This window comes from Nanorana parkeri, unplaced genomic scaffold (assembly GCF_000935625.1).
Source record: "Nanorana parkeri isolate BGI_ZX_2015 unplaced genomic scaffold, ASM93562v1 scaffold1428, whole genome shotgun sequence".
Lineage (NCBI taxonomy): Eukaryota > Metazoa > Chordata > Amphibia > Anura > Dicroglossidae > Nanorana > Nanorana parkeri.
This window is the reverse complement of record NW_017307696.1, coordinates 254937-271656: the sequence shown is the minus strand read 5'-3', so window position 1 is coordinate 271656 and position 16720 is coordinate 254937. Positions and strand designations below refer to the sequence as shown.

Genomic DNA, 16720 nt, shown 5'->3' with positions numbered 1-16720 from the left:
CGGGCCAGGGTTGTGGGGAAGCGGACCTTGTCTTCATCGACATGGGGACAAGGAGTTCTTCCAGGAGTCTCCCCCTGGCAAAGTACCTTCTCCATGTTAAGGACATGTGACCTGGTATGATCCGAGCAGCCTGCTCTGCCAGGCTGCTCGGATCAAGGGTCTGGTAAGGGATTTTAAAGGGGAACCCACACATTTTTTTTGGTCTGGTATTTGGTCTGGTAAGGGGTCTGGTATGAATTGGGGAGGAGATTCCATGCTGTTTTTTTTTATTTATTTTAACGTTTAACAACAAAAGTTCACTCTGAATGATATCCTCTCCTATTAGCAAAGGCCATATCACATGACTGACCCACCATGGGATCTTGAAGCAGCACAGTGACCAGCCTAGGTAAATAATTTTTGCTGTCTGCGTCTATCAAGGGATCAGATGTGCAAGGGAGTAGATGATCTTAATGATAAGTCCATTTTAACACAGCTTCAGTGGTAGATTTCTGATAAGGCAATTTTCATATTTCCTGATTCAATGAAAAAATCCCCAAAACATTAACACAGCATTTTCGGTATTTTCCGCCCTTATACATAATGTTCTTCCATAGCCCACCCTCCCCTTCCCACACCGCAGTTCAGCCACAATGTTTACTTGTGGCCAACCTGTCCTCTCCCTGCCGCTGCCTGCGTGTGCGCATTGGAAGCCTATAGACCTCTATGAGGCTTGGAGACTATCTCCTGGGTCTATGGGGTTCTACAGCAGGACCAGGACCCAGCATTTATGATGGTGCTGCTGATCTCCTCTAACCTGTAGCAATCCCGCCCCAAATACCAGCAATCAGTTCCTAGCACAGGAAGTCTCCCATCACTAATAACATATTTGCAAGTAGATCATTTGACATGTATCCAAAGCAGACCCTGCAGCAGTTGAGCCTGTACAATGGAACACGGCCTTGTAACTTCTGACCCCATCAGCTCACAACACCTCCTGCTCCCAGCTTTCGCTGCAGCTCACACAGGTGCTGTAATCCTTGGTTTGGCAGCTCACACCAAAACCCCACACCCCCAACCGACCTCTACAGTTGACAGCTCCTCAGAGGAGGCACCACCCATCACTGTGCCTGCAACCCCCCTCTCCTCACCACCACTGCACCAGTCCAGCTGGCCATGCCCAATATGTTTCTGTGGTCCTCTGTGTTCTGTGTAACTCACTGTTCAGAAGGATTTGAATGTGTGCACTCCGATAGAACACAATGCAGCACTCTTTAGCCCTCATCACCACAAAAATATCACAGGGATTGATAGGTGTACTGACAACCCAGTTTAGGATTTTGGTTACCTCGTAAACGGCCACATTGGAATTCTCATGATTGACTGCTGCACTTTTCGTAGACAGGGAACGAGCCAAACTCCTGCAGTCTGAGATGCTTTTGGTGTCACTCAGGTTGTCGATATTTATTTTCTGTCAAAGAAAAATAAGTACAATTCATACATATGGATCATCAGCTCTTCATATAATACTACTGGTAAATATTGAAGATACAAAGTAGAGCAATGACTACAAATGTTCACAGTCCAATGGGAAATTAAAAATAAACAATTCAGAAGTTCAGCACATTGGTGTAAATGACGCCTTTAAGCCAAACGCCACTTTAAACAATCCAAAAACATAAGCTCCAGTGGAAGTAAAGATAAAAAGCAACTCTGGTTACAATACCTACATCTGTTCTGGTTTTGTTCCCCAGGGACTCACCACTCCTCAATTTATCGCCAGTCCTCTTCCATGTTGAATAATGCCAAGTGTCATCCAACTCACTCCCTGTGGCCCCAGGCCATCATGGACAGGCCTACTGTGATCATGCCAGCTTGAACTCACAGTACTCTTGGATAGCACTGTGCTTACACAATGACAGGGCAAAGAGGAAGACAGGAAGAACCTGTGACATCACCAGACTGTCAGAAGACTTTCAGAAAAATGGCATGTATAAAGGGATTTTTAATTTAAAAAAGTGTAAGAGATTTGGGTGGAGGGAGAAACTTGAGATGGGTTTTAAGATGACCACACATATTTAGGTATTTGTATAACTTCCTTTAGTTTACCAACCCAGCAACTATTTACTTCAAGGTGTTCCCATTGCTGGTATCTTTAATTGCAGGAAGGGTCAAGTCTTTGGCAGATCTTGATGCAGGAGATGTGAGTATGCAAACAATGGGCTAACTTTACATTAGGATGAACTAGTGTTAAGGTTACATATGGAAGGGATAGTGTTAGGGTTACAGGTTTACAGGAACAGTCAATATTTACATATAACTTCAGTTGTCTTTGTATCTGGATCTACTGATCTTTTTGACTCATGGATTTATACCTGATATACCCAGTTAAGTCTGTAACATGTTTACTTTAATGTTTATCTAAAGCCAAAACTCTTTTTGGTTTTGGATAGAGTAGGAAAAAGTTAGAAACCCCAATCAGTAAAATTTACTGTCTTCTCTGGGGAGATTAAACTTCTCTACGTGTCCTGGTGCCTATTATCACTGAAACAGGCGGTGATGGAATCCAAAATATTACACTTTTCAAAGGAACAAGAGGTTAGTGGAAATCGGACAATAGGGACACCTCTTCCGATGACAGCTGTCTAATGCTGGCCATACACTGGTGAAATCTGACCAGTATGTGACCCTGTTGGGACCCCTGTTTGTCAAAAGTCCATCCACAAAGTCTTGGACAAACAGTGACTGCAGCTAATCAGTTTGGGTATTCTGGCAGCGGTACACCAGTCACAATTAGCAGCAACATTGCCAGCTTGCAAAAGGACCTCCTTCAGCTGGCTGTTAGTCTACATGTCTAATAAACCTGATAGACAGCTTAATGGCCAACTGATGGAGTGCACATGGCAGGCTGACATCACTGCTGCTTAAGGCTCCACTCAGACCTGAGCCACTCCAAACAGAGAATACAATGCATTTTAATTTGCATCGTTCAGACCATTGCGGGGACCGCACGGTACAAAACCACGCAGCCCCCGAAATAGTAGAAGCGCGATAATCCGTCGAATTTTGCACGTTCGCGACTATTTATTAGCCGAAAACGAGCGGCATCCGGGCGGATTTTATAATATTAGCATTTTCGTCGCACACGGAAAAACTTGCTGGAAACGCAAAAGCGATAGGTGAATGGAGCCTAATGCGAGGCAGTGGCTCGCCTGCAACAGGAAGTGCTGCTACGGGATGGATCTCTAGGTAAGAAACTTTATAACGGATTCACAATAAAACACTCTGTTTAGGCATGATGCCAAGCACACTGAAAAATAGATTTTCAATTTATATACGGTACATTTCATTTGTAAATATTATTATTATTATCATTGTGGAAAAGGCAGAAAATACTAAACATTTTGTTATGATTATAACATGGTTTATGAAGCTGGATTAATATCATGTAGCACTCCCATTAGTATCCCTTGGGATTTAGCACCATTTCACAGTCAGCTTACAAAATGTGGACTTAATAACCGCGTAATGCAAGTGACATATGACAAATTTGTAATCCTTGTTCAATCTATTAACTCTAGTAAAGCTACAAAAACAAGGAATAGGAAGAGTCTAGGAGGTCAAGCTTATGCAGACTTCTATACATCTGAGTCAGAGGCCAGCAGGGTGTACTAAAAGGTGTAGTCCCTGAAAGGCTGAAGGTTCATAATAAATATGACCAAAAGTTTGTGGACACCTGACCATCACACCTGTATATGATTGTTGGCTATACCATTCCAAAACCATGGGAATTAATATGAAGTCAGCCTCCACTCCTATGGGAAGGCTTTCCACAAGATTTTGGAGTGTGTCTATGAGAATTTGTGTCCATTCAGCCAAAATGTGTTGTCAGGTACTGATGCTGAACGAGAAGAGACCAAAGGTATTCAAATGTGTTCAGTAGGGTTGAGGTCAGGGCTCACACCAAACTCATTAAAGGAGAACTATGAGGTGAGTGCTTTTCACTCACCTCATAGTTCTAGCCGACCTGTGACAATGAGACTGTTACAGGTCGGCTCAGTAGATCGGGAGGTGAGCGAACACATACCGGCGTTTGCTCACCTCTCGATCCTGTCACAGCTCTCTGCCGTGACAGGGGAGGGGCTGGATTCCCCCCTCCCCTCTCTGATACTCCAGCGATGACTGGCGGAACGGACGGGGGAGGGGGCGGGTACAGCTGGTTCTGCCTCTAGATAGGCAGGGCCAGCTGTCAGTCACGCAGCTGGGCGGATCCTGGCACAATTGTTGGGATCCGCTTCAGCTGCGGCATCTCAGTATACCTCAAGCTTCAGCTCGGGTATACTGAGCCTAGGGTGACGGGAGGACGCTAGTTTGTGTCCTCCTGTTACCCTAAGGAGAACTATGGGGAAAAGACTTAACCCCATAGTTCTCCTTTAAGTCATGTTTTTATGGAGTTGGCTTTGTACACAGGGGCACAGTCATGCTGGGGTAGAAAATGACCTTCACCAAACTGTTACCCCAAGGCCAGAAGCTCAAACGTCTCTAAAATACTTGTCTAAAATGTCTTTGCATGCTGTAACATTAATAGTACTCTTTACAGGAAATACCCAAACTCAATAATTTGGGAGGGGTGTCAACATAATTTTGATCATATAGTGTATTTTACAAAGCCTTGAATAGATCCAGACAAAGACTGGTGTAACAATTAAACAATTCAGAGCATGGTTACCCCCCATATCTTTAAATATTTGCTTATGACAACCAGATGAAGTAGTAGGGTAGTAATTGAATGGTGAGCATAAACTGCTGGCAAGGCAAAGAAGGTTCTCCTTAAGTTGCATTCTTTCCTATTAATAGCTAACAGTAATTAACTAAAAAAGACTTCCCCTTTAGAACCTAGAATGTCTAAAGCCCGGCTATAATTTGGGGGATCATTTAAAAAATAGTTTTTGGAGTGATAAACAGGCATTTATAAGGCAAGTTGACATGTTAGAGATTTTACAAAAAAAAAAAAAAATTCTGCTTTTTATAGTAAATACAGCTGGGAAATTAGATTTCTTCTGCATCCCACTAGACAGACCTGGAGTGTGTGGGAGCCAGGAGGGACTGAGCAGGGTTTTTTTACATCATTTTAATAAGCTCCTGCCGATTGAGAAAGGTGTTGTTAATCTACAAGGTGTCTGTCAATCTGTGGGTGGAGCTAGGCATGACCATTCACTGTTACAATGACACCAGACTCAGGAGTTAAATATTAAAAATACATTCAGGTACCTTAACTATTAACAACAATGTATCTTATTTGTGTATCACTCGGCTGTAGATCCTCAAATCATCTCTGAATTGGTGCTGACACTATCCCTCCTCCTGGAGGGTGGCTACTTTTGTTCCCCATGGTCCCTGTGTGTGTTGCAAAGTAGTCACAACTCCAAGCTCGCTCCCATGGTGAACTACAATCTCAAGTTTAGTTTACTAATTTGTATTGAGATTGTAGTCCATCACAGGAGTGAGCTTGGAGCACTGGCTACTTTACAACACACACAGGGACCATTGGGAACAAAAGTAGCCCCCCTCCAGAAGGAAGGACAGTGTCAACACCAATTCAGAGATGATTTGAGGACTTGCAGCCGAGTAATACACAAATAAGATGCATTTTTTTTTTACAGTTAAGGTACTTGAATTATTTTTAAGATCTAACACCTGATTTTAATGTCACTTTAAGGCTATCAATGGTGCCAGCATTTAAGCAGCTACTGAGCCGAGCCAAGCTGAAGATAGAAATGCCAGAGAGGAGGAGCACTGCTCTGGAGGAGATCGGTTTAGCTGGTAAGTCTGTAAGACATAGTGTGCTAATATTAAGGTTACCATTAGTCCGCATTTCCTGGGGGCAGTCCCCATTTTTCAGAGGTCTCTCCCCGGGAAACAAACGTCCCCAGTGGCAGTGAACTGCAGTCATATATAGTCAGTTTTGTACATGCTATGATGGCTGCCTCTAGGACTCTGCATCACTTATTACTGACCCCTGAACCCTGTGTTACTACCGAACCCTGCATTACTTACTACTGAGCTCTGAACTCTACGTTACTTGCTACTGTCCCCTACTCATGACCCCTGTCCTCCATGCATTACCTACTGATGTCCCCTGTACTCCATGCGTTACTTACTGATGACCTCTATAGTCCATGCTTTTTCAACTCATGACCCCTGTGGACCATGTGTTTCTTGCTCGTGACCTCTTAATTGCACGTGTTACCTACTCCTGCACTCTGTATATTACATACTCCTGATTCCTGCTCTCTGCTCCTTGCACTCTTGACCCCACCACTCCATGTGTTACGCACTCTTGACCCCTGAAGTTTGTGCATTATACACTCCTGATCCCAGCTCTACACATGCTTGATCCATAGTAGAGTAGGCTCAGGGTTTATTTAACCAAGCATCTTCAGCCATTCCCAATGTTAGCACAATTTAACTGCAAGCATGATTTGCCATGGAATATGCTAATTGTTTTTTTTTGTAAACTGCCTTTACTTCCATATTAAATTATTAAAATGATTACCTTTAAAAGTGTTTTGTTATATCTGTTTGATAAGTGCAAAAAATACTTGTTGATCCTGCCAGAAATCTTGTGAGCTGATAACTTCCTGTATTCACTGATGCTGCAGACTCTCACCACTTAGTATTGTTCCTAGTTCTCTCTGCCTCCTGCCTATGATATAGAGAGGAGGAAAGTAGGAGGTTTTCTGTAATTCCTTGCCTATGGTGGAGGAGGAGGTGTTCTGTAGTCAATGGCCTAGGGTGGAAAAGGAGGTATTCTGTAGACCTGGCCTAGGGTGGAAAAGAAGGTGTTCTGTAGTCCCTGGCCTAGGGTGGAAAAGAAGGTGTTCTGTAGACCCTGGCCTAGGATGGCAACGTTACTCCTCCATAGATACAATACAGTGAGGGTTATCACCCTAGGGCAGGATCACTTCTGGCAGAATCACCAGCTGAAAATAAAGGTGAAAAAGCCTGAAAAGAAAACTAATGCAGCCACCACATGGAACAGTAAGCTGCAATAAATTCAATTTTTGTTCCTGGGTTTATATACAATATAACAATATATATATACAATATAACATTCTTGAATAATATAAGTACAGATATAAACACGTGTGTTTGCATCGATATGTAAAATCAAGAAATAGAAAAAAAGAAAAGTCAGAAAATACAAAAAGCAAGAAGAAAAAAAAACATTTTATCTTCTACTTTAATGTGAAATGTTTAAAGTTGTTTCCTGCGTCAGTCATAGCAACAGAAAATAATGTCATATGCGTCAATGCTTGAATAAAATATAAAATAAGATTCATAATAAAACGTATAATCCTTTCTGCTGATGCAATTCACAGCCATCCACGACTGCTTAACCTTTGTACGAACACTGAACCTCAATTATATCGCCATGTCAAAGGGATTTTGAACACATTAAACAAAGAGCACAAATTAAATTCTGGAGATTATTTCAAGATGCAGCCTGAGGTCTGCAGGAAAATATCTCCCGGCGGCCCAGGGTGAGCCGAAGCGCCCAGCTGTCAGTGATGTCATCGGAGTCGAGCCACATGGGATGTATACTTGACACCAGACCTGATTTCTGGAGATCTGGGCTTCAAAACCGGAGCTTCCCTCCCAAATATATTCCTGTGACGATATTACATTTATTTTATTTTTATATTTGGTTTTATAGTAAAAGAGACATTGCCGAATGTTGAGCAACAAGTATAAGCTGTTGTATTTATTAAATGCTAACAACAGGGGCATCCCTAGCCGGGGAATGGGATACTGGTGGTGCACACTACCAGGGATGAGGCTTTGGGGTGAGTGTAGCAGCCAGAGCGACCCACTCAGTTCCTGGCAACCAGTGACGTCACTGGTTGCCAGTGGCTGGATGAGACGCCGGCCAGAGCATCCCGCTCAGCTGAGTTGAGTATGATGCCAGCCAGAGTGGTTGCTAAAAGCTGGGCGGGTAGATGTGTATGGACCTTACACATCTCCCCACCCGGCCTTTAGCAACCTGGGATTTTCTGGCTGGTGTCCTGTCCAGCTCCTGGCAACCAGTGATGTCATTGGTTGCCAGGAGTTGAGTGGAACGCCTGCCAGAGCATCCCAGGTTGCTAAGAGCTGGGTGGGAAGATGTGTATGGCTCTAACACATCTCCCCGCCCAGCTAAATAGATGGGGGACTCTGTTGTGAAAGGAGGAGGCTCCTGATTTGAACGAAAGACTCTGATGTGAAGCGGGATCCCCATTTTTTGTGTTTCAGTGTGAGCCCCCCTAAAATCTTCACCAGATCCCTATCTGGGATTAGGGTCTGGTATGGACTTTGGAGGGGCAACAAGTCATTTTTTCACATTATCCTTTTTTTCCCCACTTTATACTGGGGTGTCTCTTTGCATACTTTGAAAGGATGCCGTGACTGAAAAAAGGATGAGAAAAGCTGCTTTAAGGAACAAGGTTAAGGCAGGAATGATGGGTGAGGTGGGATAAGGAATGAAATGGGAAGGAATAGGAGTAAGTAAACAAGTGGTAAGAAGAAGGTGACATGCTGAGGATTCATGTCTATACAAGTAGAAAAGCTCTGTATTTTTACCTGATAAGATAGGAGATCGCAACACCGCACAGAGACAAGGCAAACACCAGACCAAACACCAAGATGACAATTGATGGTTCAATACCTAGAAAAAAGAAGGGATTTTATTTGTTACATTTAATATCAGGCTTAGAAGCCTTCATAGAAGCCAGAATCAGGTGTATGCAGAGTGCAGAGTGAGGTAAGTATGAACACAATACAGAGAGAACGGCACACTATTGGCTAGCCTCCTTGTCACTTATTTCTCTGCGATGGGCTACAAATGTTGCTCTTCCTATACTCTGGTGTAGGAACCTTGGAGGTAATACTTACAGAAAATAGACCACTAGCAAGGGGTAGCTGAAGAAAGACTCTGCAAACAGTTATTTAAACTGACAATAAACCCATTAATTAAATCTTAAAAATACATTCAAGCCTTAAAGGAGAACTATGAGGTGAGTGAAAATCACTCATCCTCATAGTTCGAGCCGACGTGTGACAATGAAACTGTCACAGCTCGGCTCAATAGATCAGGAAGTGAGCGAACACATACCGTCGCTCGCTCACTTCTCGATACCGTCCCTGCAGAGAGCCGTGACTGTCAGTCACGGCTCCCTGCAGGGATTCCCCCACCCCTGTCCGATCCTCCAGCGCTGACTGGCGGAACAGTACAGGGGAAGGGGAAGAAGAAATTTCGGAAGAGGGGGACAAGGGGTGGAAAGAGAGTATGGAAGAGAACAAAGATGGGAAGAATAGGAGAGGGCATTTTTAACTTAAGCTCAATCACTCTTTCACAAGAGGAAATTTGAGTATTAGATTTAGGATTAAAATTCGCACCAATAAGGAACCTTGATAAATTTGGGACCTATATAGATTTAAATAAATTTGTAAGATTTGTAAATTTGAATAAATCTACTTTTAACCCCAATACTAAGACTAGTCACCACATTGAAGTTTTTAAAGTTATGGTAGAGGAGGAGCTCAGAGGACTGAAAATAAAGAATAAAAGAAATAAGGAATACATAGACAAAGGTTTAAAACGTCTGGAAGAAAAGAAGGAAATCGTGATTCATCCAGCAGACAAAGGAAGGGGCGTGGTTCTGCTGCACAAAACATATTATGAAGAGGAAATGAAAAATATCCTAGGAGACCAGGAGACATATAAAAAAACTGAAGAAAAACCCAACCATAGAAATTAAGAAACAACTAAAACTATTGCTGAAAGAGGGATTGAAAAAGAAGATCTTAACTAAAAAGGAGTATAAATACCTGCTGCCCACAGTGGGAAGAGTACCGGTAATATATTTCATGGCATAAATTCACTAACATCCCGCCTGGGTGAATACATTGACTGGTTTCTGCAACCACTTGTCAAATGCACTAAGGCATTACAGGGGAAGGGGCTCGGCTCAATAGATCAGGAAGTGAGCGAACACATACCGTTGCTCGCTCGCTTCTTGATCCCGTCCTGCAGAGAGCCGTGACTGTCAGTCACGGCTCCCTGCAGGGATTCCCCCCTCCCCGCTCCGATCCTCCAGTGCTGACTGGTGGAACAGACGGGGGAGGGGCGGGTACAGCTAGCTCTGCCTCTAGATAGGCAGAGCCAGCTGTCAATCACGCAGCTGGGTGGATCTCGACAGTTATGTCGGCATCCATCCCGGCTGCGGCGGTCTCAGTATACCGTGAGCTGTAGCTTGCGGTATACTGAGCTTTGGGTCACGGGAGGACACTAGTTTGTGTCCTCCCGTGACCATTAGGAGAACTATGGGGAAAAACACTGACCCCATAGTTCTCCTTTAACTATGAACAACAATGTATCCTATTTGTGTATCACTCGGCTGTAGATCCTCAAATCATCTCTGAATTGGTGCTGATACTGTCCTTCCTTCTGCAGAGGGGCTACTTTTTGTTCCCCAATAAAAAGGGGAATAAAAAAGAATCAAACAAAACAAATTTGTATGCTTTTTTGGATTCAGCCATTGGCGTGTTCTGGAGGCAGGGCACATGACGTCATATAACACCGCATGTGTTGGGCGCCGCCATCTTGGTGTATATTTAGGTATACACCAAGATGGGGGCTCCTATATCACCGTATGCCACGCACGCATGGCGTCATGTGACGTCATGCTCCCCGCCTCCAAGATGGTGGCACGCATTCGCAGAACGCATCGGTGACCAACATGGCCGCCGCACATTCTCAAACAAATTATTATGTGTCGGAATACATTTTTCGTATATTCGGACATATAGTAATTCATTCATTTTAAATGTAGTCTAGGTTTTGTGTTCTGTTTTTTATTTTTCCTTTTCTAGATACACTTACTTGAAAAAAGGGATCGGCATGACAACCTGACACTTTATTTTCATAGACTCTATTTTAGTTTGCCATTTATTGTTTACCATTTGTTTACCTTCTGTTGTTTTATGTAATAAGAATACTTATATTGTGCCTACAAGTTTAATACCTTTGAATAAAAGTGTTATTGCTATCATACTTTTTAATATGTTTCTTTGGGGCTTAACAAAGTGGGAGTCTTTAAATGGTGCGAATATTGGAAAAATGGGTGTGGTTACTGAGGGGTGTGGTCACTGAGGGGCGCTGTAAAGCTTTCTCGCACAGGGCGCCTAAAGGCCGGCCCTGGTCGAAGTCCATGCAAGTCTTTATGAAATATAAATATATAAATCATGGTAACATTTCGGAAATCCCATCAAGAATTACTTTTAGGCAATCTTCACAAGAATACATTGAAATAGTCACTAGCCAAATAAAAGTAAGCATAACAACAAAAGTTTGTGATTTTTGAATCCCAGGGATTCCCCGCGAACATATGATGGCCGCGAGATGGAACTTCATTCCCAATTCTACAATGATAGGATCAAGGGTGAAGAAGTGCAGACCTTTGCACATATTGGGGGTTTATTGAAAACTCATGTCAAAAACATGATTGATTATCTTTGAAGGAACTCGGTGTGCTGGTGACATTTCTCATATTATGTGCAATTGGTGGCGCCGCCATCCGCAGTCATTCCAAGCACCCTTCCCTGATTGTGGGACTTTCCGGTAAGGAGTGCAACAAGCCTTTTCCATCACTTTGCACATATTGATCACATACAAATCTACCAGCTTAGTCCTGCTTGACCACAAAGTCCAAGATCCTCTTCTTTGGTACACAGCACAGATCTAGCACAGCAATTTACATTTTGGGGCAGCCCTGTCCACCTGAGTCACCTGGTGTTCAGTTATGGTCAGTGCCGTCCCTTTAATGAAGCAGTATGATGCTGTCTCCTCTACCCCACCCCCCTCCACTAGGCTAGGGACACCACTGGTTACAGTAACCTACCTCTGACGACTAGCCTTAAAGTGACATTAAAGGATATATTTTTTTCCCTCCCCCCCAATGTTAATTAAAGCACTTACCTTAAATGATGTCTCTTAATCCGATCTTCTTCTTCTTTCCTGTCCTTTTCAACCTTCTCTCCAGCGGTGTGGCGTGTCTCCGATCCAGCACTGACTCCTCTGTCCTTGCTGGCACTTCCTGTCCCACGGTGTCTGCATGTGGGTGCACGCATCCATAGACTTACCATCCTCGTCTCCTGGCCGAAAATCTGAACTGTGCATGCGCCCGAGCAGTTTCGGATTCTCGGACGGGAGCGTGCGGCGAAGACAGGGTTACGTTTAAACTGCTTTAAAAACGTTTTTTTTTTTTGCTTGCTAGCAGTGCAAAAAAAACGGAGGGTTTAGAAACCCTTTAAATTGTATGTAGTGCCCCCATTTTTCAGTTTTATTCCGCTGACAACTCTACATCTCCGGAATTCCCATCACTTTCTGCCTTGGTGATAATGATCGGTTTGACAAACAGAGAGGGTGAATTGCATCAGCAGTGACACAGACAACATTAAAAACCTGTTAGGGATTCTAATCCTAGCCTACTATATCCAAATCTAAAAAGATGTTGGCTATACATACACTTAAATACACTTATTTGTGTATTTATAGTAGGGCTGGTAATGATTAAAATTTGCGTGTTCGATTAATCTAAATTTTTTTTAATCGATTAATTATAACGCACATACAGATCCAACTACATTGGCCTATACACATACAGCACAGCAATGAAGTAATAAAATGAACTAGGATCACAGTAATCCAGCACGTTATTAATCTCACGTGCCCCACTCAATATGGCCGCCGCTTGAGTGGGGCAACTCAGAATAATAACGCGCTGGATTAGTGTGATCCTAGTTCATTTTATTATTCCTTGGCTGGCGCTCATGCAGAAAGTTTATTGGGCAAACTCACCGGCCCAAGTAGCTTCGTCGGCTAACGAAGGGGGAAGGAGCCCGGTGACGTCGATGTCCGTGACCTCACCGGCGAGGTGAGTGTTTTCATTAGCGATTAAAATAATTTTAATCGATCAAAAAGTTTAACGATTAATTGAGAAATTAATCTTTCATTTCCACAGCCCCAATTTATAGGTTATACAGATGTTCCTTGCTTACCGACTTACCTGTTTTGCAACCACTCGCACTTAGGACGGACCGCCGATCGACCGCCGACCTTGCGCGTCGGCGCGCCGTGTCGCCGGCCGAAGTGGTGTCCTCCGAACTTCACTGCGGGTCCCGGTAAGTATTTTCATTGCCCGATGTACAGTACACTGCTCGGTACTGTACATCTGCAACGCTACACAGTACTGTACTAATGCAGTACAGTACTGTATAGAGTTCCCCACTTAACGACCAATCCGTTTAACGACCTGGTCGTAGGAGCGGAACTCGGTCGTTAAGTGAGGAATACCTGTACATGAAATGTTAGCTGGCATATCTGTTAGCATAGAGTTACATAGTACATTTTCATAGTTATCTGTACATCAGATAAAAAAAGAGGGACGACTGAAGAAGAAAGAGGGACAGAGGGATTTGGTTACAAAAGGGGGCAGTTGGGAGGTGCTAGACTCCCCCCCTCCCCCCCCCAAAAAAAAAAAGAACATTTGAAATTCTGTTTTATGTTTATGTTTTATTCAGTACCAGAACTTACTGGAATTGCTTACCTGAACTAAGCACTAAGAGAATCAGGGAGGTCCCTAGCGTCACCGGGGGTGGGGGAAGCCGGTGTTGCAAGCGCTAACAGGGAGGGTGGGGTTGCCAGGAGCTGAGTGGGATGCTGGGCACAGCATCCCAGGTTTCCTGACTCTTAGCAACCTGGGACGCTCTGGCGAGAAAGGGGGCGGCAGGCACACTGCAAACATTGTGCAGCAGAGCGGCCATGCCGCTTCACCTGCTGCCTCCCCATGTGACCCAAAGAGATGGGGTTATAGGGATGGGATCATTATAGGGACGGACCTGAATAGAATGCATATAAGCAAATTGTATCCTCAAATATTTATTATGCACCCACCATGTGCATACAGGCTCCAATGTACATATTGGGAATTTACTAATAAGCGTGGTTTTCTATGGAGCTTAAGCTAGGGTGTCCGAACGCATGCCAGCTAAGCGTTGGTAAAATAAACACTATTCTATACACTGCTGCCTCTGAACACGGATTAGGAATGCCACCTGTCCAGGATTCACTCAGATAGTCTGGGTTTAAGTCCTGTGTAAAGCAAATGTAAAGCACTAAAGAAACTGACATTTCAAAGGGCATGTATCATTACATGCATAACCAACGAACAGCACTTTAAGAAAGGGCAACTTCCTTCTCTCAGTGACACTTGATCAATCTGTCCGGCAGTCCTCCAAACATTCAATGACAATTCCCCAAGAGGGGCTCCTTGTTAAAGAGGTCTTTTAAAGTTCTGGTTTTCCAACCCCTTCTAATGTCTCCTTGTCAAGTACCGGCGTGGGTCTCTCCTTCTCCTTCGGTCACCTGATCCCTCGCCGCCCGGAATGGCGGCGTTCACCTGATGGTGTCCCCCAGGGAAAAATTTGAAGGAGACAAAGAGGAGGCTATCTAAGTGCAATAACACAAATATTTATTTCATAAAAGAACTCAAATGCACTTACGGAAAGAACGAAAAAATCGAGCTTTTGAGCGTTAGCGTTTCTCTTTTTGAGAAAGTCATTGAACGAAACATGTCAAAGGAAAACCTGCCTTCATCTCTCTTAGCTGAGTGCTGCTAACGCTCAAAAGCCCGATTTTTTAGTTGTTTGATCACTGGCACTAATTCTGAAGGTTCCAGTGTTGATTTTTATTATTCTTAATATGTTTGTGTGTTGACCCTTCTAGTCATATGTAAATAATCCACTTGCATCAATTTTTTCACACGGATTGTTGTAATTTTACACAGATTTGTTTATTAACACTTTAGTGTGTAGTTGGTTCACATAGACCGAGCGCAACATATTTGCTTTACATTTGTTCACCTATACACATTGTTGCGGCTGGTCCAATCAGGTAGTTAGGCACGCATTCCCAACGCAGTGATTTCTGTGATATACTGGGTTTAAGTCCTGTATGTGCTATATCTGGGTTTCAGGCTGCAACCTGGACACAAGATGTCATGATGCCAGATGGACAGGGTCAACCACGGGGTCCTGGTGTGCCAACTTGAGTGCATGGAAGAGGCATGGGACACGGAGGGATGCTGGAACTCGTGGAGCAAGGAGGTGTATGAAACAGAGTGCAGATAAGTCTTGAAGGGCACACTCTCCAGACTGTTTCTCCTCTCTCTCTCTCCTGATGGTCTCTCCTAGCTCTCTCCCCTGGCTATCTCTCCTCACTCTCTCTCCTGGCTATTTCTCCTAGCTCTCTCTCCTGGCTGTCTTTCCTCGCTCTCTTTGCTGGCTGTCTCTCCTCAGTCTCTCTCCCGGCTATCTCTCCTCAGTCTCTCTCCTGGCTGTCTCTCCTCAGTCTCTCCCCTGCTGTCTCTCCTCACTCATCCTCCTGGTTGTCTCTACTGGATGTCTCTCTTTGCTCTCTTCGCTGGCTTTCTCCCCTGGCTGTCTCTCCTCGCTCTCTCCCCTAGCTGTCTCTCCTCGTTCTCTTTCCCCTGGCTGTCTCTCCTCACTACCTCCCCTTGTTGATGTGCATGTGCCTTTGAGAGCCCATTCATCTATTTGTGTTGCGGTAATGCACGTGCTACAACAATGCACATTACATGCATTGCTATGCTTTTTGGCATGCGTATTGTATTGATTGCCTTTTTGCTGCTTGTGTATTGCAACAGTTAACTGATTGTTGCCTGTGTATTGTATACAATTGCCTATTTGAGGCACATGTATTGCCAGGAAATGCATTGGGGGGGATTTATCAAAACTGGAGCAGACAAAATTGGAGCAGATTTGCACTGCAACCAATCAGCTTCTCTTTCTCATTTTCAAATCTTACCTGATCAAACTGAAGAGAGATGCTGATTGGTTGCCATGGGTAACTGCTCAAGATTCTGTATGCTCCAGTTGTGATAAATTCCCCCCATTGTGTATTGCATGGTGTATTGTAAAGTCACCACTGTTTATTGGACCATATTACTATAGTTTAGTCCCCTGTAGGTTTGTGACTATCAAAGTGCACCACTATTATCCTTACGCTTCACCACAAAGTGCACCACTATTAAAGCCTTGTTTTTTTTTAGCATGTGTCCATACAGTATGTCATCCATATGTCAAGCAAACTAGGTATGCCACTGGACACGCCTGTCCATATATTAGCTCTGACTTTCACAATAAGATCGAATAAAGGCCAGTAACACACTGGCTGACAACACTCACTGTATTGTATCCAAGGAGGAGTGGCATTGTTACCGCAGGACAAGAAGTGTTTTTGAACTACAGGTTACCTGTCTGCTTCTCCATAACACATGGGGAGATGTTCTGTAGGCCACAAAGGGAACCGAGAACAATACTAAGGTCCCATCCACAGCTGAATGTCTTGTAGCTCATACCTACAAAATGCTCAACATTCAAAATCCCATTGTGTTCTATGGTGCCTGTTCACACCTGAGTGCTCAAATGCCTGTAGCAAGACGCTTGTCACTCCAAAAAGTACAGGAGCTTCTTTTCAGGCAGATTGAAGGGTTTTGGGAACACCCTTTAAAAAGGTTGTTTATGTGTGGTTTTCAGGCACTCCCATTTAAAAGTCTATGGGGCTAAAAATGCTAAATTCTGTATAGTGGTATTCCAAGACTTTTTGTCACCTAAGGTACGC

The 16720-nt window shown here is 43.8% G+C and overlaps 1 protein-coding gene across 1 annotated transcript in view; it reads right to left on the bottom strand.

Annotated features, from left to right (window-relative positions):
- Window positions 1-16720, bottom strand: part of LOC108798208 (retinal guanylyl cyclase 2-like) — a 74391-nt gene that overhangs the window by 36485 nt on the left and 21186 nt on the right. The window contains 3 exon segments of the mRNA XM_018569938.1: window positions 1328-1450; window positions 1865-1925; window positions 8599-8683. Of these exon segments, the coding sequence (XP_018425440.1) occupies window positions 1328-1450; window positions 1865-1925; window positions 8599-8683 (269 nt within the window).